This window comes from Cnephaeus nilssonii (assembly GCF_951640355.1).
Source record: "Cnephaeus nilssonii genome assembly, chromosome: 16".
In the NCBI taxonomy this organism is placed as follows: Eukaryota; Metazoa; Chordata; class Mammalia; order Chiroptera; family Vespertilionidae; genus Cnephaeus; species Cnephaeus nilssonii.
The window spans coordinates 39,107,285-39,132,219 of NC_137087.1; the positions used below are offsets into that span (position 1 = coordinate 39,107,285).

A 24,935-nucleotide genomic window follows, 5' to 3' on the forward strand; every position below is an offset into this window, starting at 1 on the left:
CCCTACCACCATCTCTATCCTATGCCATTCCACAGGATCCTTCTTCTATATAAAGTGACATTCGTGCAGTTTAAAAGTTTTACCTCTTCAGTCAGTTGCATTAATTTATCAAGCCAGTCCTCAATTTCCCCCACTGTGGACTTCACATCTGTGGCCTCAGACCTCATCTTCACAGCTGCCTCATGAATCTGGGAGAGAGACCTGGACCGCAGCTTTTGGATCTGAGTATCTAGAATTGTGACATTAGGGTTTCCTTCCATTGGAGGCAACGTGTAGCTAAAAAACAACAAAACAAAACAGAGTTTGCAGAATAGCTTTTTAGGCTTCAGAACTGTCAAAGTCATTTATATTTGGTTTCCATCTTTCAAATCACACCATTTTCCTAACTGCATGGGCAGGTGTAAGCTGAATAGATTGTATATGGCATTGGTAGATCAGATGTTCCAGTTAAGACTCTCCTCACTCTCAAGAGAAATGCAGGGGGATTAAAATTTCAAAGCGATTCCTGGGATTTGACCCAAGGCCCATAGAATCACTGGAAAGAAGATGGAAGCAGCAGCAGCAGTTTGGAGAAATGGCCTTCCCTTCCTATAATCATTGTATAGAACCACAAAATGAAGGAGAAGGGAGATTAGAGACCACTTAGCCAATGGGTTCTTAACTTAGGGTCCATACACCCCTACGTCACCTGTGGGTGAGCCTGAGGAAGTGTGTGAATCCCTGGAACCTAAAAAGAAAAGTGTACATTTGTGTTGACATGCAGTGTAACAAAACAAGGAAGAACACAGGCTTTGGAGCAGGCTACCTGGTACAAATCTTGGCTCCATCATTTACTAGCTCTGTGATCTCTTATCTTCCTATCTTCAAATGTGGGGGGAAAAATATCTACCTTTTAGGATTGTGTGGGAAGTAAATGAATTAATATATGGAGAGCATTGAGAGCAATGCTCTCAATGCTCTCCAAATACATTGCCTTGGACAAATTAAAGTCCAAGTAATGTTGCCATCATCATCATCATCTCATCAGGTATTCAAAGGGGCCCAGGAGCTCCCAAGAGGTTAAGAACCGCTTGTGTAGGCCAAGCTCTCATTCAAAATGAGAAGTCAAGAACAGCTTGACTGGGGCCATAAAGGTCATCTTCTGCCAGAGCTTCCCTCTCCACATGGCAGTTGGCGGGGACACAGGGTAAAGTTGTCACCAGTTCCAGGAAGTTCTATTCACATTGTCTCTACCCGGAATTTCCACTGGTTTGAATTTCACCCAGCTTCTTAAATGAAGGAAATCCAACCATGACTTCCCGTAAACACAAACTTCCTGTTACATAAAGTTTCAACGATTCCCATTTAAATCTTCAAGAAATAGTTCACATGCATTTGATTCTTCAAAAAGAGATTCTTCAAGAACAGGGAACATAGATATTTCTGTGTTTCACTCAGCAAACCTTAAAATTCGCATTTTTGACATGAAAGGCATAACGAAATATTTATGTGGTTACATTAGTAATTATGGCAATGCATTGGAAGGGTTAAGTCCCTGGAATGATTCTTTGATGCATAAATAAATACAGAAGCTGATAGCTCAAAAGTCACATGTGAGACTTGCAATAAATAGATGCTAACAGTGTGAAACACGTAGCAAGAAGTAGAGTTGCACTTATAAACCCAACTCTGGGCATCAGATGCATCATTTCACCTCCTTGGGCCGCTGTTTTCTCATCTATAAAGTAAGGAGACTGGAAGAGATGACCTCTTGGACCCAGATTAAAATTCTCTGAATATAAACCAGTACCCAGCAGTACTTTAATCTTCGCTGCATGTCAATTACCTGGTTATACCACTAGAAGGCACAAGAAGACAGGGAGACAGAACATTGGAGTTTGGGGGTGGTGGGGAGGGAGAAGATGACTCTGATTCCTGCTGCTTGTGAGAACTATTCAATATGCTTTTCTTTCGGAACTTCCCTGTCCACTGCTTTATTAGCCAATATTTAAAACGAGTTTGGAATGAATCACTTCCCCCTTTGATTTCCAAATACCCAGAGATCTGAGCTGTTTCCCCAAGTCACGGTTATGAAAGGTTATCTGGCTCAAGTCAAAGTTACTGACTTTACCTAAAGGAGGCTGGGCCGGAGTGTTCATTAGGCAATCAGTAAATGAGCACGTAAAAGAGTTGTTTCTGAAAAATGTGTTGAAATTACAAACGATGTTCTGAATGGCAAAATTGATGCTCTGCCCCCAGATCCCATTCTCTGTAGGAGCCAGGAGATTGGTGGGAGGCAGAGGCACAGCCCTGCTCCCCCCACACCCCTCGCCTGAGGCTGTGCTGGGATGTGCTTCCTAGAGTCAGGCCCCAGCCTCCCCAGCCTCCCTCAGCCTCCCTCAGCCTCCCTCAGCCTCCCTCAGCCGCCCTCAGCCTCCCTCAGCCGCCCTCAGCCTCCCTCAGCCTCCCTCAGCCTCCCTCAGCCTCCGGGGCTGCTTTAGAATTGGCACCAAATCCGAAAGTGGAGCTTTTCCTGTGGTGATTCAGACTCCTCCCAGGGCCTGCCTTTTGAGAAGCCTGACTAATTGAAATTTATTTTTCCGACGAACATTAGGGATAATTCTAGAGGCTCTTCTAGTCGTGTAGTTTAAGAGAGGGAAGCATGTCTGGGAATTCTGAGATACACAAAATCAAGTTACCTTGTGTCTTCTATAACTTCATCAATCAGCTTCAACCATATTTCTGCCAACTGGTTTGCAGGAATTTTACCCTGTATCCCTGATTTTAGAGCCTCTATGTTTGATTGCTGGGAAAGAGAGGAAATAGTTGGTAATTGTGCATTATGCCATTATACCCAGTGAGGTTTAACTTTAATTTTCAATTTAAAAAATACACAAAAGACCTAACAGAAAAACCGGGGATTTTTTTTGTTTATTTATTGTTTTGCTTTTTATAATGCTTACCATAGCCTAGCACTATTTATTTTTCTTCAAAATGCAGTCAACACTGATATGCTTAAGTACTAGGACGACCTTTACATATGGCTTTGGACCCTTGAAACTGTGGACAAAAAAGGGGCCACATACTAAACCTGACAAGCTCAGTGGAGGCCTGTATAGTGAGTGGGCCTTACAAACGCAGAGACCTGGAGTAAACACATAGGATGCTCTGAAATGAAAACTTCCTAACTAAAAGCAAGTCATGGTGGGTTGTCATGTCCTAGGCTGGTATCTTCCTTGCCAAAAGTCAATGTTTACCTTAACTGAGCCTGTCTATTGCCTTTTTGTATCTACTCTATCAGACATTTGGGATGTCAGAGTAATCCCTTTTTCCCAGACTCCTCAGGGTACAATCTCCCACCAGAGCAGGAGACCACAGAACCCCTCACTATTATCTTCTTTGCTTCATGCCATCTTTTAGTGCTGTAAATGTTAATTGTTAACTATCCTGTGCTCACCAATGTGAAAGAAGCATCTTTCCATTTTACTTTTTATCCAAATCCCAGAGATTTCCCCACTTTGCCTTCTCCTGCCCCCTTAATCTACCACCAATGAATTTCATGTAACCCTATTTATGTCTCCTCCTTTTATTCTATGTATAAAATAAGATGCAAAGCTACCATTCTCTGGAACATTTCCTCAATCCATTAAGATTTTGCTTCCTGGCAATTGTCATCAGTTTGGTTCAAACAAACTCATAAAAATTCTTACAGGTTTGGATGTTTCTTATGTCAACAAAACCATGTAAATATATTATGTACTCAAATAACAATAAAATAAAATCAACAACGATGGGGGAAAGGAACCCTAAAATGGAATATAAAACAGGAACAAATGAACCTGAATTATATTTCAGATGAATAACATAACTACACTGAACTTACCAAAGTAACTTTTCAACACAATACTTTCACTATATACCTTCTGTTTAAAGAAAAGAAAAAAATCATAAACATATCAAACTCTAATTAGTTTTTTTTCATTGTAGTTTATATTTGGATTTTAGGACTAAATAAATGAGTAACTATATTGAGAATAATGAAAATCAAGTTTCTCATTGCTAGAGAAGGGAGTTGTAAATATAGAAATAGGGAAGACTAGTATCTTTATCTCAACCATGTTCCCTTTCTCCTCATCAACGTCAACTAGGTGTATAATTAGAGATACTACAACTAAGCAGCTTTTATCACAGTGAACCCCCAACCTCCAAACAAGGAGGGTTCCTCTAGTCTACAGCCAGAGTGGAAAATGTCCGGCTCTGGTTCCTTTGAGCCCACCTCTTCCCAGGGTAGAGATTTTTACTACTTTAACAGCAAAACTCTAAGGGTTGCATATTTCTATTGGAATGAACCATTCTCTACACCATATTCACATACAAATGTGGCAGACACTGTGAGTTTTGCCCCCTCACCTTCAATATCCATCCTCCCTATTCCACAATAAGAACAGTTTTATCTGGCCATATGCCAGCCCAGATATAAGAGTGCATTTCCCAACTCCCTTGCAGTGAGATGTCGTCATGTGACTGGATTCCGGTCAATGGAAAATGAGTATAAATCAAGTGTGTGACTGCTGGGTCTTTTCCTTCAAAGGAAAAACCTGTGTCATCGTCTCTCCCTCTTTTCCCCTTCCTCAGTCTGGAGGGTAGGTGTAACAGTGAGCTGCCTCTTCCACAAAAACAAATGACAACTCCTTAGTGATGGTAGAGCAACAAGAGGGAAAGAGCCTGGGTCCCCAGCACCAATGAACCTCCATACCAGCCTTGGATCACCTACCTCTACTGTAACTAAAGAAACTGCTTTTATCTTACTTAGCACTATATTTTGAGGTCTTGTGTTAGAGTGGCCTAGCCTGCATCTTTACTAATACCTAATTCTGTCTCATGAAAAGAAAATGTAGGAGAGATCAACTTACCAGCCGTTCTGCCATGACTAAGAGAGTGTTTACTGCATCCAGGCGATGACTAATATCCTCCCAGTATGAAGTCAGGGTAACAACTGGCTTTGTGTGGGCCCAAGGCAGGTAATAATAGTAGTTCCCTGGTGTAGAACATTGAGGGTCAGGGACATTGTACACTTAAACAGCATGCTTATTAAAGAGATGGGCAAACTGGGTTATTGTTTAGTTGTTTGCTTAGGAAATGGTCTAGGGTGGTAGGGTTCTTTAATTTTATTCAATTATGCAACTGAGGGATAGACAGAAAGTTCTTAATTATTCAACCTGTTTTGAAAAACTCTCTAAAATGCCCTAGTAAACCAAACATAGCAATCTTTTTAGGATTTTTAGTGGTTTGGGATCATGTACCTGAACATCACTGATGATTACATAAAACAGTAGCAGACAATATAGAGAGCACAGGCGATTAGATTGAATGTGTTTGTCCCTAAAAACTGCTCTTCTAAATGAATATTTTTGTTAGAAGTGGGGCAACAAAAAAGAACTTTCTGTTTTTCAAAAGACTTAGCAAGATACATGGGGTTTGGTATTACTTAGAATTATTAGCCAAGTTTCTAGCACATTTTATATTTTAACATTGCTTCTTAAAAAATTAGGTAAAAACTATATGAATCTGTTGGAACATTTGATCAGAATTTCTCCCTCATTTCTCTATGCTCTTAAACCACTTGTCAATATCTTTATTAGGGCATTCTCATACTCTGCCTTCTTTTTATGATTTATTTTATATACTAGAATGTAAGTTCCTTAAAAGCAGGGACTGTTTCTCATCCATTTTTGTGTAAGTAGAGCTACTTAATCCGCACAGAAGCTGAAGAAGATAAAGAAACTGATGTTAGAATTCAGTGATGTGGCTAAGGTCATAGTGCTGGTGAGTGACCGAGCAAAGACCAGAAGCTTGATTTTCCAGGCTCTGAGCAAGAGTGCCACTTCAACTACTCAATCTAAGAGTGACTGGGGGCCTGGCAGGGCAGAGGTGAGAATAGACAGGAGATGTTTTCAGGGAGCTCAGTGATCAGCAAGTTGCCACCTTGTGACTTTACAAAACGGAGCCAGTGTAAAATTTGGGCATGGGATGGGGTAAGGGGCTCAGCACAGGGCCCCAGCTTCTTTGGTTTGACTAGTCTTAAAGGTGCCTGAACTCCAGCCACCTCTCCTCCCCACTCAACCTTTTCCTTCCCACTAAGCATCTACTGGAGATAACGGCTGCCAGAGGGAGAACACGCTGCATGCTTCTTGTCCTGTGGTGCACCCACTCTGCGCACGGGAGAGAACGTCAGTCTTACCATCAAATATGGCACGGCTGTACTGAGTGGTTGATGCCAAAGGCTTACAGGTCGAGTCAAACTTGTTGCCATAGTTCCCAATGCTGACTTCAAACTGAATGGCCTCGCCAACATCTTGCAACATGGTGGCCGAATGGAACACAGCAGATAGGCTGTACTTTCGCCTTCGCTGATATTTCTATAAAGTGTGAGCAGACATAAGGCTCAATGAAATGCCTCTTGCTCTAATTTACATGTAGATTTCTAGCAAATATAATTCGGAACCTAATAATTAGTGTTGGGTTAAAGGCCAGTGAAGAATGTCCTTGAATCTTGCAGTTTCCCTTGAACTCATACAAGTGGGCAAATATAGAATGTTCATTGCAGCACTGATTGAAATAGAGATAAAAATGAAAACCATACAAATATCTATTAATAGGCCCCTGGTTAAACAAATGTTGCCTCCATATAAATGAATAAAAGTTCATAAAATATTTACATATATTGACATGTGCAAACATGGAAAAAGGGTATTTAAAAGTGAACCCATTAAATATACATTTTAATATTGGCATGTGCATGAAGAAAGTCTGGAATAATATAAACCAAATTGTTAACAGATATGTTGGGGAATGTAGAGAGCTTATGGTTAACTTTACTTTCTAACATACATTTTTAATTGTTTGAATTGTTTAAGTGTTAATTTTCTAATCAGAAACAATAAAAACTTTTAATGTCAAATTTAAAAATAAGTGAAATAAGTCCAGCTGTTGTGACTCAGCGATTGAGCATCGACCCATGAACCAGATCACGGTTTACACATGCCGGGTTTGGGGCTCGATCCCCAGTAGGGGACGAGCAGGAGGCAGCCAATCAATGATGTTTCTCTCCCATTAATATTTCTATCTCTTTATCCCTCTCTCTTCCTCTCGCTTAAAATCAATAAAAACATATTAAAAAATAAAAATAAATGAAATGAAGTGAACTTATTTTTTCTGAAATAGAAATCAAACATTGTTTCTTCCTTCTTTCTTTCTTTTGTTTTGTTTTGTTAATTACCGGTTTACTGAGTGTGTGTGTGAGGGAGTGGAACATAGGGCCAACAATGAATGATCACATTGAGTATCTATCAGCCTAGCAGAAATGACCAGGAGTCCTTGAGGTTTTCCTTCACGTGGGCATCGAAAGTCTCTTGAATCCACATCCTGCCCCAAATCCTATTCAGATTGCTTCTCTCCTTTATGGATCACATCCCTACTTATCTGTGCATCCTTCAGTCAAACTGAGCCATGCAATGGTTTAAATAGCTGTATTTGATTATTTAATACTGTCCACATCTAGAATTTGTTCTGGATCCCTGTAGATACCCAGTCTCTGTATACAGTGGCCCAGCTTGGGGGTGAGAACATCAGTGGTTACTATAGTGCAGCCATATTGGCTATGTGCTCCATTGGTGAACTTGTGAGACCCACAAGTGCCAGTATTCAAATTGCATGACAAATTTCTCACCACAGCAAGTTTAGCTCAAAAGCCTCTCAAGTTTACAACTTCCAGCTCTGTAGTCCTTCAATTTGAGATTTGGAGGCCACATGGCTATCAAACTTTAACATATGATGACTTTTTAGTGTTGTATTTGATTTTTTTCCCCATTTCTACCTTGCTACCAATTTGTGTACCACAATTTAAGCAGTAGAGTAGTGATATCTTTCACCACTACAAAGCAAATAAAAATTACTTGATCCCTGTAGGATATTTATCAACTGATTTTTCTTTCTTTCCTTATTCATCTATACCATTACCTTTATTCTATAAAATGAATCACAATCATGGCTGGGTCTTCTGGCTTGTATGGTGCAAGAATGCGGTAATTCATTTAGAGAAGTACTCAGACAACTGTTTTGAATTTTTTTTGTTTGGTAAAACACACAACGTAAAATTCATTCATCTTAGCTATTTTTAAGTGTACAATTCAGTGACATTAAACACTCACATTTTTGTGCTACCATTACCCCCCATCTATCCATGGAACTCTTTTCCATTTAGAAAACTGAAACTCTCTATCCATTAAACGCAGCAACAAACCAGAAGTGGTTACCACTGACAGGAGCAAAGGGAAAGGCTTTAATAGAGCAGATGTAGAAGGCAGGCCAGGAAATTATTTGATTGGTTACAGCTTAAATTAATGCATTATTTGGGATAGCCTCATTACCTATTAGGGTCAAGGAGACTGTATGTCAAAGAAAATTGCCCAACTTGTCATCTTGGTCTGTTTACTAAATATGACTGACAACTGGTGATAAAACAAATCTTATCACCTTCAATGGGTTGTTGTAGACAGGTCAAGAGGGCGTTGAAGGGCACTTGCTGTGACTCCACCTTCAGTTCCTGGATGTCCCCTTCAGGCCCATTTGTTCAGGTAGACCAGTACTAGCCATCCCACCACCAATCCTCTACAGCACCCTTTTCTGTACTAAGCATTATCCACACTCCAACACTTACCTCAACAACCAGCAGGTCATCATTGGAAATGGACTGAAGCCTTTTCTCTGGTGGTGTCTTTTCAAGAAGAGTGCTCAGTTCAACCAAGATTCTACCTCTGTAGGCAACTCCTTCTCCCTGAAAGGCAACAACACAGGATTATTCCTCTAGGCATGAACAACCCCAGAAAGAATAGTCTCTCTACTCCGGCTAATCCAGCTACAAAAAGTTTCTCCTTCCACAGCCCTAATTTCCAAAATGAATCAGTAACTCTCTCAGCAGGATTTAGATCTTTGGTATCTAAAAAAGAAACAGACTTTAGGTGGCAATCCAAAGAGAGACAGGGGAGCAGGGATGAAAGAGATCTTAGCCATGATGAGGTGGGGGGAGTGACAGTGGAAAGGACTCAAAGTCTCCCTCACCCCACTTCAGCAGAGCAGCTCTACATTTACCTACAGTAACTTTTTTCCTCTTCGCAGAATAGGAAGGCTGCCATGTTGGCAATCAGGGCAAGTCCCAGAGTAGCCAGGAAGTAAAGGAGGAAGATGTTCTGTGCAGCTGAGTGTGAGGATGGATATCAGATACTCCCCCACCATGCCTGGCCGTGTTGGCCAGAGAATCTTCTGAGAGGAAGAGAAGTCTCCACCCTCCTCCTTCTAGGGATTTTTTCTTTCCACCTTTGTCCCTTTCTGGGTTTGGGGAACTAATTAAAAGATATTACTTCAGCTTCTAATGTAATAGAAAGATCACTTCCCATATCTGGATCTCCATGTCCTCGCCTTCAAAATAAAGAGGTTGGATCAGGCCAGAGATAGCAAAGAGGTTGGACCAGGCATGTCACCTCCAATCATTTGGTAAATTCTTAGAATATGGTGTGGAACAGAATTCTGAGGCAGCACATTTGCTGATTAGCAAAGAAATCCAGCATTGATTCTTGACATCTGTTCTAAGTATAGGGAATAGCCATGCAATGTACTGGCAATTACCAAATCAGATGACCTCCGGAATCCTTTTCTTTTTTTTTTATATATATATATATTTTTTAATTGATTTTTTACAGAGAGGAAGAGAGAGGGATAGAGAGTCAGAAACATCGATGAGAGAGAAACATCGATCAGCTACCTCCTGCACACCCCCTACCGGGGATGTGCCCGCAACCAAGGTACATGCCCTTGACCGGAATCGAACCTGGGACCCTTGAGTCGGCAGGCCAACGCTCTATCCACTGAGCCAAACCGGCTTTGGCCGGAATCCTTTTCTATTCTTGCAATCTAAGACTTGAGCATGAGACGTCTATCCTTCAACACTTGATCAGTTATGTGGTAGGTCTATGTGTGTGTGTATGGAGGGGAGGTCCCCTAAATATGAGACTTAATTACAACCATTACAAGAAGGAATCTCATTAACAGTGTTCATTAATAACAAACCTTAATTGAGAAACCAACCTTTCCAGTATTTAGCTCATCATAGGGGTCTGGGAATCCTGTGTACTCTCTGGGGCTTCCATAAAGGTTCAGATAACAAGGTCCAAATGTTGGAATAAAGCCCACCTCTGTTTCTCCTGTATTGGCTGAGAGATAACATCATCATTAAATTTTAGGCTTTTGAACATTTGCTCTGTTGAAATAAATATTAGTTATTAGTTGGCTGGGTGAGACTATTTTTATCCATTTTGTGAGTTAGTTGTATTAGTGGAAATTATAAGTACTTGTGAGACTTGCCAGTTTCCCTTTTCTTATTGCTATAAAATATTAAATAAAACATTTTGAGGTAATTCAAGTAAACACGTTATTCTTAAAAAAAAGACAATGTTATTCAAATGAAAGAATAATAAGGCTTTCAAGATGATCTTCACATTTTTTTGTAAGTTTATAATTGGCATCATGTTAAACATGTCATTGGCAATTGGGGTAAAGAGTATATTGTTTTGGGAAGTCATTTAAATGATATATATCAGATTAACTTTGTTCCAAAAATATGAGGTAGTCTCAAGTTAAAACATATGAGATTTAAAATTTTTATATGTAACAATAAACTGCCTGCCTGTGGTGATAAGACATATGATATTCATTAAACAGCATGAAGTCCCCATTCACTACTTTCTGTCTCTGATGAACAAACAATATGCTCCTTAGTTCCGCGGGACCTGGTCTTAGCAAGAGTCTTCACCAATGAGGGGCACTGAGGGTGATGGTAGGAATTAGCAGGATCAAAGGGAGATTGTGGGGATATGTGAGAGCTTTATGGGTTTGATAGATGGCAAATCTATCTGAACCTCAGCGCCCTCATCTATTGGGGAACATCTGCCCTAGGAGAGCTGTGATGGTCAGGTGAGAGAGCACTGAGCTAACTTGCAAAGAACGGTGAGAGCTGTGCAAACCAAAGGACACGTTATGACCCCTCATGTTTGGAAGATGAAGACCTTCAAGGTACAAAGCGGGAAACGTATCTTCCAACCTAGAGATCCATGTTGAAAGTGGGGGAAAGTCATTTCAGACATTTTGAACAATTGATTTAGTGCCCCATATCTCTATGTATGAAACATAAACAACATTAACAAAAAAAATGTTATGTCTCACAAACAGTTATTCACAATGAAGCCAATAGGATAGTTTGCATCTAGGTGAAAACATGAGACATGGAGCAATGCCTGGTTGCACATCTGTTTTAAGCTAAGCCATGCAGGACAACTATACAGCACTAACAAAAAATTATTTCTAAGACAGCAAAATGTTGTAAAAAAAAAAAAAGGGTTTAAAGGCAATCAAATGATAATAGTAAATAGGAAGCTCTAGAAGATAGCAAAATTACAAAGCATAAACCTGTATATGATGCAGCCCCAGATCCCGAAGATGAGAAATCTACATAGTAAAAATACAATTGGTTAAACAACATGAGAAATACAGCATTATAAAAGAGACATTGGAACGTTAACCAAATCCAGACCCAAGCAACACCAGAAAAATCCCAAATTCAGACCCAAGCCACACGACCCTATTGTAATTAGTACAAATATCACTGGTTAAATGCAAAATGGCTCAATACTTTGTGACAGCATGATTTTAAATTACTCCTTTGGTTACCTTTAACCAATAGATTTAACCTAGTCTTTAACCAATCTTTATCCAACCAATGATTTCATCCAGTCTTCCTATCTGGATTCCTCACTTGATAAGAGGCTAGTAGCCCATCTACTTTTCCCTCCACTCCCTTTCCTTTTCTTCCTTCTAATCTCTATTTTCTGTACTTTCACATTTACATTGCAATGGGTGATGAAATTTACATTCTGCTTAGAGCTTTGACTACCAACTCAATAAAAAATAAAAAATAAACAATTAATAATGCTTACATTATAACAACCATATAAACATTGTTCTCTGCAGGGAAAAGGAGAGTGTAATTACATTTCCTTTGTTACCGCTGTTCCAGCAGCATGGTCCCCTATGCTACTCTGCAGAGAATATTCCGATGAAATCTCTTTCCTAACTCCTACCATTTGCCTAAAATATTCGGACTTTATGTTTGGACTATATCTACTTTGTTCAGTTTTTCTCAGAATTTCTAATTGCCCTTTTTTTCCTTCTTGAGAGAGGAAATCTATAGCTTCTTTACCATATCTCTATTACCTTCCAGATTCTTATTCATGCTATGTATTATTTGGATTAACATTAAAAAAACAACAACTCACAAACCTATAAGGTCCTCTCTTGAACAACATGAGAGGCACCTTAGGTTTCCCAAGACAAAATCTTATCTCAAGTTCTCTCGCTTTACTCAATATGTTGAATCTATTATAGGCAATTAGTTCTCAGTGTGGAAAATATCAAAAAGCAAAGTGTAGTGGTTATTGATGCCTGTTAGCACAAAATGCATGAAAATAAAATACACATGATCTTAGGGAGCAAAGATTACATGGCTCGTTGCTGTCTGGCCTTCTGGTTCCTGCCAAGGAAATCAGTTAAGAAAGGGAATATAATTTATATTTTGGTGAAATTGTTTCAATGCCAATCTAAAAAATAAGGTGCTAAGCACTCCGTATTGACACTCAACATTGATAAAACAGCTTCTGGGAAAGAATTTTTGGATGGGAGCAAGAAAGCTAAAATCTTCAAACTGTTAGTTGCCTTAATTACTAATTAATTGTTTTCTGGTCATCACCAGAACATCCCTGAAATGGTTCACTAGGCTCATCACATTTAGCTTTTAAGAAACCAAGTCCATTGCCATGTGGCTACCCCAGCTCATTCCTTCAGAAGTTCTGCACCTTGTCTTATTTCAGCTCTGCTGTGTGACTTACCTTCCACTTCCCCGCCGGAGGCAGCAATTTTAGAAAGCTGTAGATATGTTGTTCCAACTACATCATTTTTGGTAAGACGGTCCCTGTGTAAAAAAAAACAGGTTAAGGCCTCCACTATGAGGATGTATCTTCATTTCAACAATAATAAGATAGAGCTGGAAAAGACCTTAGACCTCAGAAATCATTGTCCAGTGGGCCTCAGCATGACTGTATTTTTGTTTTATTTTTTAAAATATATTTTATTGATTTTTTACAGAGAGGAAGGGAGAGGGAGAGAGAGTTAGAAACATCGATGAGAGGGAAACATCAATCAGCTGCCTCTTGCACACCCCCCTATTGGGGAAGTGCCCGCAACCAAGGTACATGCCCTTGACTGGAATCGAACCTGGAACCCTTGAGTCCGCAGGCCAATGCGCTATCCACTGAGCCAAACCAGTTAGGGCTACTGTACTTTTAAAAATCACTTGAAATGCCCCCCCCACACACACACACACACTCTCATCTCCTATTCAAGCTTTTGATTCACTAAAAGTATGGGTGAAGAACAAGTGTGCATTTATAACTAGTATATTTCCTAATTCATTCTGATGCCAATGGCCCTCCAACCATCCTTTAAGAAACACTGATCTAGTTGGACAACTCATTTCATTTATGGAAACTGAGATTTTTACAGAAGTCATGCGATTTGCATATGGCCACACTCAATACTATTGTCATAAAAGGAATGAACCAATTATAGGCACATTGCATAAGGAGTGTCATGTAATCATATTACATAGAGTAAGTGCATGTCTTATTTTATCATGTTCATACTAATTACTATGCTGGTTTAATAACTACAATGGGCTATATCTAAGGGTCCTTCATAGGGAGAAAAATTCCTTTTCAATTCGATTCAATACTTGAGCACTACTGTGTGATAGATACTATTTTTCTGACTACAGTTGCTTGCCTAGAACCTAAATCTTATTATCTATATGGCAGGGACAAATTTGCCCACTATAAGTATATACAACTTTGTGTATTTTTCCATGGGTACCTTAGTCTGTAAGCCTAACTCATGAAATGCTCTCTGGCCGAGCACATAGTAGGTGTAAAAAATAAGGTTTATATTAATAACATCCTCTCTCTAATTCCTCCTCTTCTTTATACCATTTAGTGGCATACCCACTCTGAAGATTAGGACTTCATGGGAGGGAGGAAAGGCTTAGTATTTTGAGGAAAGATTATTCTACAACATAATACTATATGTTATAGTATTATTATATATGATATACAGGGTTGGGCAAAAGCAGGTCTGGAAAATAACACAACAGTATGGAAAAAAACACAATAATTAATAAATAGCGATACAAGAATAAATTCTGTGTTTTGTGCACTCACAGCTGTAAACCTACTTTCACCCCACTCTGTTATATATCATATAATACATTATATAGTATATAATAATATTAGGATGTAGAAAATTACTAATTAAACACAATTGGCATGAGAGCTTACAGCTTTTCTGTCCATCCAGAAGGGTCTAGACTAAATTTAAAGAATCCTTAGTTTTCCTTCAAGATATTGTGCAAACATCCTACAAGGTATGTAACCTCAGATCTGGATCCAAGAAATCCCCAGTTAAAAGGGTTTCTCTGTGCATCCTAATTTGCACTATTGCTTTGGAGAGGGCAGACTAGGTCAGGAAAAAACCCTACATGTGAAGTGACCACAGACAACTCTGGTTCAATTGGCAATAAGCCCACTGCAGAGCCTGAAGGCCAGAGTGGTCACCCGAGCTACGCAGAGTTCAAACCCATACTCCCAAGGGCTCTGAGGGCTCCTGGAGCTCCTTCAGAATGTCACCCAAGGGTCCTAAGTGCCTTCAAACTAGCTCACAGTCACTGGAAAGGACACTTTGTCATAGGCCCCTTCCTGGCTCTCAATTAACTGATGTGATGGGGTCATTGAAAAAAATGAAGCCTTTTCTCTTCCCAAAGTGCTCTGTTGCCATAGTACCAAGAGGGAATTGACATGAAAGTAAAAAACAGCTGGCCAAGGAAAAACTAAGGCCAAACAGGAGGCCCAACTGACTGACTATCTAAGTGTCTGTGGGCAAGTTACCTCTCTGAGCTGCCGTATCTTCATCTGTAAAATGAACTAATCATAGTCACTATTCAATAGTCACTGTTCTAAAGACTAAATGGAATAATGTTGGGAAGGCATGAGGCACAGCACCTGGCACTTAGTAGTGCTCAAAAAACAGTAGCAAACATCATAATAAACACTGATAATGATGATGATGATTATATTTGCCACTCTCGGGGAGCTAATTGAATGCCCCATCTAACTAGAACATACTCAAGAATGGTCTCATTGTGGCCAATCACTGCAAGGAGGTTGATCTACTAAAAATCCCATCAGAACCTTTCCAAGAATTTCCTGCACTCAGGTAGGCAGCTCTGTCCATTTTCCTTTCTAACAACAACTAGGAGCCCAGCGTGCAATTCGAAATCGTGCGGCAGAGCCCACGATCAAGTCACCAGTCTGGCCCTGCCTCCCTCTCCGGCCCTTAAAGCAGCCAAGTCTGCTGCTGATCAGGCCCTCCCCCAGCGTGGGGGCCCCTGCTGCCCTGCCCCTGCTGTGCACACAACCTCCTCCTGTCCAGTAGACCCATTATGGCATCCCGGTTAATTAGCATATTTCTCTATTTTATATATATAGATAGTAACAGAATGTTTTGGTGAATCTTCCCAAGAAGTGGTTTACTCCATGTCTGAGGTCCATTTGGGGCAGCCTAATGGTATTTCATTCCTTATCTTGGGCATTTTCAGATCGTTTCTTCCTTCTTTGTTTATGAACAGTTGAACTAAGATATTTAAAGTTTTTCTGCAACAACACTATTATCATTTTTAAAGAAAACATACAGTTCCAAGAACAGTTTATTCCTTCCTCTGGGAGAAAAGCAAATGTGCTAAAATGTAAGAGTCAGGTGATCTAGAGTAATGTTCCTTAATATTCAAATGTTTAATTCTTTAATTCTGAATTAGACACAAGTCCATTCTTAACTCACCAGTCATATATTGTTAGTTTTATTTTTTCACACACTGACGGAAACTGTGCAAAAGAAAAAGAAAAGGTAGTTATTTCTCAATTTACTCAGTAACTATGAAAGTAAGTAGTCTTATTTTTCTGCGAGAAAAGGAAGTCAAACCTTGATCTGGAGATTAACGACTTGATTCCACTCAGGGTTTGCATTTTTCTCAATTATATTTGTGCAAACCTGTAAAATCAACAAAGCAAAACAGTAGGTATTCAAGTTTCTAATTTCTAAAAGTTTATAATATATGCATATTAGATCATGACTCTAGCAGTTTACTTACAAGTTATATACTTAGTAACCTGGTTAAAGGTTATTTTTCTTGATAATGATTTGGTAAATATGACATGGGTTTAAGATCTCTGCTATTTCTGTGGCTAAAGTTTTCAATTGCCATATTTCTAACATTGTGAGAGCGTAATGAGGCAAAATTAATGTTTATTGAGCACTTATTACATAGTGACTAATAACCATATCTTCATTAGCATGTCCAAACAGGTCTTTTGATTCTGCGCACCCAACCCCTCCTCTGTCTACCCAAACTGGCTCCTGTCCCAATCTTTCCATCATTGTTCACCAGGTGGCTTAGGATTACAACAAAGTCAGCCACCTCTCTCTCCCCATCACACACCTCATCAATCCATGAGTAAATCCTGACACTCTTATCTTCATGTGGACCCTGACTGGCCCCAGACACCTGCAGTTGGCTCCTACCTAGATGGTCACGTCCTCTCCTGCCTGCTCACTGTCATGTCACCCCCCTGTGTAGCATCCTCCATGAGCTCCCAGTTGCACTTAGAATAAAGTCCAGGTCCGACCTCTGGCTGATAAAGCCCTACTGCCCCACCACCCTCATCTCTCTGACCTTCTCTCTTAGTTTTCCCCTTGCTCGTCACTCCAGCCACCTAGATGTTCTTTGGCTGCAAATGTGTCTCCTCCTTGGGGCCTTTACATCTGCTATTCCCTCTGTCTGGAAGCTTCCCCACCTCTCACCCCCGACCCCAGACCTCTGCATCCTCCAGGCCTCTGCGCAAATGTCACTTCCTCAAAGGTGGCCACATGATCTCCTAGCTAAATACCCTTTCAACCCCACACAATCACTTCTTGTCCCCTGCTTTATCTTCTGTGTAGTACTTGGCACTATCTGGAATTACTTAATGACTTGCTAGCTTGTTTATTGTTGTCCCTTAAGCTCCACGAGAGCAATGGCTCATTCTATATCCCAGCACATGGGACAGTAGCTAATACTAAATAGACTTCCAACCATTACTTCTCGAACTGATGAACCCTTTCAACTCTCCTATGAGAATCTTATTATCCCCATTAATATTTCAGGAAATTGAGACTCAGGGGTTACAATATTTGCCTAACTGCCTATGGAGTGGGGTAAATCTGAATTTAAATCAGGCCTCCTCTCACTCCAGACCTCAGGGCTTTTCGGCTGCTCTCCATCGACTCTCCCAGGAAATGATACCCAGTCCATGTATCATTTGCCGAATCTCCCTTTCATAAACAAATGGCTCAACTACATAGAAAATACTAGTTTTTCGTGCCTACAATTGTCCATGGAGGGGTGTTATTCTACTATGGAATCCCACTCTCCAGTCTTTGGTGACGTCTGTAGATAAAAGTGGTGGTTACCTGTGTTTTTACACCAAGATTCCCCAGAGGACCAGGATGGGGTCCCATGCCTGACCCTCCAGTCTCAGCAGCTCCCTGGGGCATGGGAGGTGGGAAACATGACAGAAGCGGACAGCTGGGCTCTGGGGGGCTAGGCTCTAGAACATTTACCAGGGATTATGACAGCTAGCTAGGGAGCTTGCTTGAGATTAAGATAATATTTGGACCTGGGAAATAATCCAAATAATTCAGTAGTAGCTTTCGCAATTTACATTTTTCAAAAGATTGAATTTTCCAATTTGAGTCCTGCATACTTTCCACTGCAAAATAAACCTGGGGAGAAGTCTGGCATGTGCAGACTCAGATAACCCACGTTCCTGCAGGGTGCCCGCTCATCGGGGGCCACTTCAGCAAAGAGTTAGCAGGAACTCACACCAAGGGAAGCACAGAGGTTTATATAGTATTTATTTCTAGAGGCATCTGTATTTAGATCACATACAAACCTTTTTTCCAGCAAAGGAAACTTCTACAAAGGGATCCACTAGGTTCTTCTTATCTGCACTGCCTCCAAAGATTTCCTTTACCGTCTGAGAGAAGGCATCGTCCACTGGAAAGTAACATGTCACATGGCAGAGATTAAATCTGATTCTCTTAAAGAATTAGAAGTCACTCAACAAAACTAAAAATGTTCTCCTATCCACGAAGACTGTTGCAACAAAAATTGTTCTCAAAAGTAGCACTGTGTTGCAGAAATTCCTTGTGTCTTAGTTGAGAGAGAAAATGTTTTCTCCCCAAAGAGTTTTAAAATTAATAGGAATACCTTGAAAAATAAATTGATAAAATATTCTGTTAAGAATCAATTATTTATTGAGGAGAAAGTAAAAATAAAAAGAGACAACTCTCAAACTCAGGACTGGTTTTAATTTGGAAAAGGTGCTTTAGGCCAAAATGATATTGGCCTAGTCTGACTTTTCAGATAAATTCAGGGAAATTTGACATAATCATAAATAACACATTTAATCACTTAAAAACAACAGATTTCTCTATTTTAACAAACTCAAGTAGGTAGGAATTTTAATGTGTTTTAATTTATTTACTTCATTCAAAATATTTCTGAGGAAAATGTGGTATGAGGGGTCATTATAGGGTCTTTAAAAAGGGAAGGGGGTGTTCAGTAGCCAATCCTGAAGCGATCATGGCCTGAGTAGTGGGTGCTGTCCCCGGCGACTTGAAGAGGAGTCCTTTGTCCCAGGGTCCAACAGGAAGCACATAAGCCAGGCCAGGAAGATAGGGTGCTGGGCCTCAGCAATGACACTGGACTAACTGGACTAGTCTCTCTGAACACCAAATGCATCCAATCTCTTAAAACACATATCTCCTAATACAATACTGACAGACTTTTACTTATTGGCATTTAACCACCCTTTGCTCAGCCATTTTTAATAACCCAATGGCAAACACATTTGTTTGTTTATAAAATTTCACGTTTTCATTTGGGATGAAAGGAGTTGGAAGTGCTGACTGCTGACCTCTCTTTGGTATTCTCTAGAACAAAGAGAAGATATGGAACATTAAAGAAAGAAAGGATGGAGAAGAGCGGGCCAAAAGACTCAACCAAAAATATGTAGCAATAACTAATTGGCTACCTCATGAACCAGCTTAGGTAGCTTACAATGGAGCCAAAATGAATGAAAATAAGTCATGTAAGCCTTTAAGAAAAAAAATATATATATATGATAGGGAGCACCAATCCCTATTTGGAGTATGATTTTAACACATCTAATCATGAAAATAACTGATAATCTGGAGCAGGATGAAATCAATACATACTCTGGGGGATGTCCTCTGCTCGGTAGATTTTCAGCAAGAAGGTCACCCACCGGAGGGCGATGCCAGCAGGGAGTAACAAATTACTCTCCACATCGTCACTGTCATTATCACGATCTGGTTTCTCAGGCTGTTGGGGACACACCATAACAAATCACACACACAGAAGAGCAGCGCTTGGAAGAACCAAACAGATGCTTGTAAAACCACACCAATCAGAGCCATTACCATTAGGATTTCCTGTTTCAGGCTTAAGAGTTCAGCCACCAATTCAACAAAACTGCTCTACAAAAATCAATGCGCATTTTATCAAGACACCATGAGAAAATAATGTGTTCTGTAATTTTATGAGCACTAAATAGTAGAAGGGCCAGATGGAGGGAGGAAAAGAGGGAGGGAGGGAGGGAGAAGGGGAGGTAGAGGAGGAGGAGGGGAGAGAGAGAGAGAGAGAGAGAGAGAGAGAGAGAGAGAGAGAGAGGACCTGAAATTCTTCTGATTTCTCTCAGCCCTCTCATTATTCCTGGGTTTGCTGCCCAATTTTCTAGATGACACTGTCCTTTTAGGGAGCAATGTCTGATTCTGCAAGTGAGCTATGCTCTATAGATAAACTCATGCAACAAAGTCCTAAAAACACACTTATCTATACTGAATGAAACACCCACTCATAGACACCAGGAAGGCGTCTAAGTGAGCTAGAAAGTAATTCTGCCAGGAAGAAAAGAAGCGCTTTTGAAAAACATGTCTTAATTAGAAGCTGAGCTCCACTTAAGTACTGGTGCCCCTTGCTAACCCTTGCCCTATTTTGCAGTGAAAAGCGTAAGTGGCAGAAAATGCAGGGGCTCACAGGAGGCTCATCTCCGGTTCCCAGGACAAACATGCTGACTTTCATGTAACCTTTAGCACCCGAGCTGGCATCTTCGGGGTCATTGAGAAGAAGCCACTTTCTCATGACAGCGTGACCTAAAATAAAAAAGGAGTAAAAGGACAAGGACACTTTAAAAAGAAGCCGACGGGTCTGTGACTTCATCTGCTGTAAGACAAACAAACATTTCCTCTAAAGTGTCATCATAGCACGCCAGTTTCCCCAGATTAATGTCCTCCACTCTACACGGCCTCCATCCCCATCCTCCCCGTGTGACCCAAACCTCTCTACACTCTATGAATGGGTTTCATCATTTGACTTTGACAAGATACAAATATCCTCATAAAACAGAGGAATTACCTATTTGTGAACATTAAGATAATTACCATTAGATTTTAAAAAATAAAATCCACACTTTTATTCATTCCCACTAAGTATCCTTCCCCCTTCTCAATCAAGAAAACAATATTTTTTATTCCTTGATCTTCCCAACTTCCTTGATTCTCAGAATCTTCCAGTTCATGGAGAGAACATTGCTTACCAGGTTCATCATAAATGAATCCAACATCAATCTGGGAAAAAACAATTAAAGGAGTTTGGATTTTAAAATCAAAGAAACCATCATTATTATATTTAAATAGAATGCTCCTGACTAGCCTTAAATTTCTTTGGGACCCAACATTTCCATCATACTCTCTGTGTGTGGCATATAGGAGAACCTCAGTCCATCATTTTGAATTAATGAGCCAGTCTTAGAGCAGGAAGGAACCACGGAAGTAGGGTGATCAGTGTGTCCCTATTTGCTTGGAACTTTCCGGTAGCACAGAAAGTTTCACATTCTATGAAACCCCTCAGTCCCAGGCAAACCTGGACTGGTGGTTACCCTAGAGGAAGTCACCTGACCCAACTGCTTATCCAACACTCTACTCCTCCAACTAATTCTAATATCAATGTAATCATTGATTGGGCACTTTAATGTGCCAGGTGCTGTGCTAGATATTTTATATATTCTCTCAATTATTCTATCTTCACAATGATCCCATTTTACAGATGAAGAAACTAAGGATCAGAGAAGTTGACATGTGGCTGGTTAGTGGCAGACAGGGTATGAACACAGGTCTGCCTGATCCAGATCAACCTCTAGGACAGTGATGGGCAACCTTTTGAGCTTGGTGTGTCAAACTTTGCCAAAAAAACTGAGCATAACTCGGGTAGTGTGCCACTTTGAGGAAAAAACATTATTTCGCAAATGTTTCATCCTCAGGAGCAGCAAATGTTTCATCCTCGGCATGCGGCCGCCTCAGCGGCCGCGTGTCATCAGAAATGGCTACGCGTGTCAGTGCTGACACGCGTGTCATAGGTTCGCCATCACTGCTCTAGGACCTCTCATGACTACAAGCTCCTTCCTTTGAGATACAGCCCATTCCATGTAGAAGGCACCAAGTATGTGTCCTTAATTCCAATGTTCGTTACTTGGAAAAGCACCCTGATTCTCATCCCTGGTTTGGCTTGCCTTTATACTCCAGATTTATAAGAACTGGCTTTGCAGATGGCGCCCTGGGGCCACTGGTAAGTGCAGCTGTGTGATGGGCTTCTTGCCATAAGTCACCCCTTCCCTTTGAAGCAGGGTACTGGCTTCCATCCACTGCTGGGGTGCTGGGAAGGGCCCGGTGTGGCAGTTTCGGGTTATCTTGCTTTAGGGTGCTGCTAAGTGTCATTACTTTGGAAGTCACTATACCCAGAGGATATGCCGCTGGTTTCTGGTCCCTGGGGCATTCATGTCCTACTGGTATTCCAGCCCTCAGCAAGGATCATGGCATCAATCCCTGACACATAACCTTAAGATGTCACCAAGATGGGCATCCTGAGATCTGACCAGGAACCTGAGTCCTCATTATGAAAGTGCCCATCTTTTATGTAAGTTGAATGAAACTGACAGTTGTCACCCACCTTAAATTCCCCCATCAGACAATCTGCCCGCAGAGAATGGGAATTATAAACCTGGAAGAAGGAAGAGTGGGGGAAAGATTAGTGGCTTTATCTGGCAGATAGTGGGCACCACCTTCCTACTCCGTTGCCCCCCTTACCCGAATGCTGATGATCTCATCCATCAATTCAGAAGGGGTTATGTGGACATTGTAGAAAAATAACTGTCAAAACAAAGAGAAGATCGTTTGAATGTTAACAAGAATGAACTCAGGTTTAGTGTGTACGATACTATAATTTTGAGGGCCCTCCCAAAAAATACAACACACAAACTCCATATTAGGTTTGACCATGTGAACAGACTGCAAGACCTGAGAAAAGGCCCCAAGGCTTAAGCTTCATGGGCTTGATAGTAAACTCACCTCTGCATGTTGAAAAAGGAAAAAAAGGTTAAGTAACAACTATAGTGCTTATTTACCTAAATAAGATTATTCTTTTTGAATCAGTTAGCTACTAGCTCAATTAAGTAAAGATTTAAGGTTGCATTTTATGCTTAGGGCCTGTATGACCTGGAAAGTTGAGTTTAATTCTATCATTTTTAGCTCTATCATTTGTGTTTAGTGACTCTAATTTTGTTCTTTCTAACAAAACACCTTCAAAGTCAACTTTGCCCATTAGATAATGTTAGTTCCTCAGTAGAGTCAATATTGACCACATTTTAACTCAGTGTACCAGCTAAGTTTAAGAAAGTTGATGCTCGGGAGATAAATATTGGATACACAGAGGTTGTACATAAAACCAAGTTTTATGTACCAATAAAGTTTACTTCTAAGAGAGAAAGATTGAGCATTTACTTAAACTGAGACATTTTTCTCCTACTTTTTACTTATAAATATTTTAAGTCTACAAAGAAATAGAAAAAAAAACACAGTAAAATAAATACCATCTTTCATTTATGTTCACCAATTGTTACCATTTTGGGGACATTTCAGGTTTAGTGAAATGTCCCCTTCTTTTTAGCTGAATTGTTTGAAAGTTCTAGGTATCATAACACTTCACTCCTTAAAACAGATTCTCATGCATCTCCTAAGAGCAAGACATCCTTATATACAATCACACTACTATAGAAATACAGCAGCTAACATATAGTCATTCAAATTTCTACAATTGTCCTGAAAAAAGTTTTTTAAATCTAGGACCACTCAAGGATCATATATTGCATTTAGTTGTTGTGTCTGTTTAGTCTCCTTTTATCTAGAACAGTACTCCTGCCTGTTTTCGTTGTTTGTTTTTGTCTGTCATGACTGGTTATGCTGAAGAATACTCCACAATCTGGATGATTCCTCACTGTTAGATTCACATTGACCATTGGACAAGAAACAACCCAGGTGAGGATTATTCCATTAGATCACATCAGGACACACATGTCAGTCTGACCCATGATTGGTGATACCATGTTTAATCGCTTGGTTAAGAAGATGTCCATAAACTAGTGATGTTTTAGTAAAATTCCTTTCTTGATGTATAAATTGGCTCAGTTATCTGATTCTTCCCTTTTGCCAAGATATCTAATCTCAAAAAAAAAAAAAATCATTAAAATGGGAAAATTCTGAGATGGTGAATCATGCTGGGCTCCTGAGAATGTAACTGAGTAAATATTTACCCTGCATTATAAACGCATTCATAGGTCTTCCGCCTTTGGCATCCAGTACCTTGTCCTCCAACATGACCTCCCAGCCTTTCCCCAAGTCCATTTCAAGTGCCCCATCTCAGTGAGCACCCACCCCCCTCTTAAATGAACTCTGGAACCCCTTATCTGTAGGCTGCTGTCTGTGATTCACTGCAGGAGCCAGAGAGGTGAGAAGGAAATGGGGCTTTCTCCAAAGCTGGGGCCATCTTGAACAAAGGGGCAGAAGCAGGAACACCAGACAGAAGAAACCAGCTCTTTGTGAACAGAGGTAGGAAAAAAAGAACAAAAGCTGGGGCTGGGATTAGAAGCTTCAGGGAACTAAGAGGAACTGTGATAAGAAACTGTGGTAGGAAAGGCCTGGGCTCAGAAAACGGCATGAGATGCAGGCCACAGGAATCTCAGAAATGCATCTCCTCAGCCGGCCACGGTGGCTCAGTGGTTGAGCGTCGACCTGTGACCCAGGAGGTCACGGCTCGATTCCCGGTCAGGGCACATGCTCGGGTTGCGAGCTTGCCCCCAGTAGGGAGCATGCAGGAGGCAGTCGATCAACGATTCTCTCGCATCGTTGATGTTTCTATCTCTCTTTCCCTCTCCCTTCCTCTCTGAAATCAATAAAAAAATATTTTTTTTTAAAAAAGGAAAAGAAGTACATCTCCTCAGTAGAGCAAACTAGACTCTCAAAATTCCCCAAACCTGTACTTTCTCTTCACAGGCCTAACTGTGGGGTTTTGTGGCATTTGAGTCAGGTTTTCAGCATTTTTGAGGAAGGTATTCAGTATTTTGTGAGGAGTGTGACAGAAGAAGCCAATTGAACCAAGCTATATCCTCAGTATAAGGAGAGAGAGAGAAAAAAAAAATCCTTTTTGCTCATCATTGCTTTTCTTTAACATCTATTTTTTTTATGGCCAAGTAAGTTGTGACACTGTTACAAAGTCAGGTCACTCAGCCACACAG

At 40.4% G+C, this 24,935-nt stretch overlaps 1 protein-coding gene across 3 annotated transcripts in view; it reads right to left on the bottom strand.

Annotated features, from left to right (window-relative positions):
- MYOF (myoferlin) overlaps nucleotides 1-24,935 on the bottom strand; it is a 131,193-nt gene that overhangs the window by 56,997 nt on the left and 49,261 nt on the right. For all 3 annotated transcript variants that reach the window (XM_079793650.1, XM_079793652.1, XM_079793651.1), the window contains exons 8-23: nucleotides 22,453-22,515; nucleotides 22,316-22,366; nucleotides 20,907-20,937; nucleotides 20,348-20,463; nucleotides 19,507-19,633; nucleotides 18,180-18,283; nucleotides 16,171-16,239; nucleotides 16,030-16,073; nucleotides 12,975-13,057; nucleotides 11,500-11,538; nucleotides 10,123-10,247; nucleotides 8,699-8,815; nucleotides 6,221-6,398; nucleotides 4,893-5,017; nucleotides 2,679-2,785; nucleotides 84-276 (exon numbers count right to left, since the gene is read on the bottom strand). In XM_079793650.1, coding sequence (XP_079649776.1) covers nucleotides 84-276; nucleotides 2,679-2,785; nucleotides 4,893-5,017; nucleotides 6,221-6,398; nucleotides 8,699-8,815; nucleotides 10,123-10,247; nucleotides 11,500-11,538; nucleotides 12,975-13,057; nucleotides 16,030-16,073; nucleotides 16,171-16,239; nucleotides 18,180-18,283; nucleotides 19,507-19,633; nucleotides 20,348-20,463; nucleotides 20,907-20,937; nucleotides 22,316-22,366; nucleotides 22,453-22,515 — 1,572 coding nt within the window. The remainder of the gene's footprint in view (nucleotides 1-83; nucleotides 277-2,678; nucleotides 2,786-4,892; nucleotides 5,018-6,220; nucleotides 6,399-8,698; nucleotides 8,816-10,122; nucleotides 10,248-11,499; nucleotides 11,539-12,974; nucleotides 13,058-16,029; nucleotides 16,074-16,170; nucleotides 16,240-18,179; nucleotides 18,284-19,506; nucleotides 19,634-20,347; nucleotides 20,464-20,906; nucleotides 20,938-22,315; nucleotides 22,367-22,452; nucleotides 22,516-24,935) is intronic.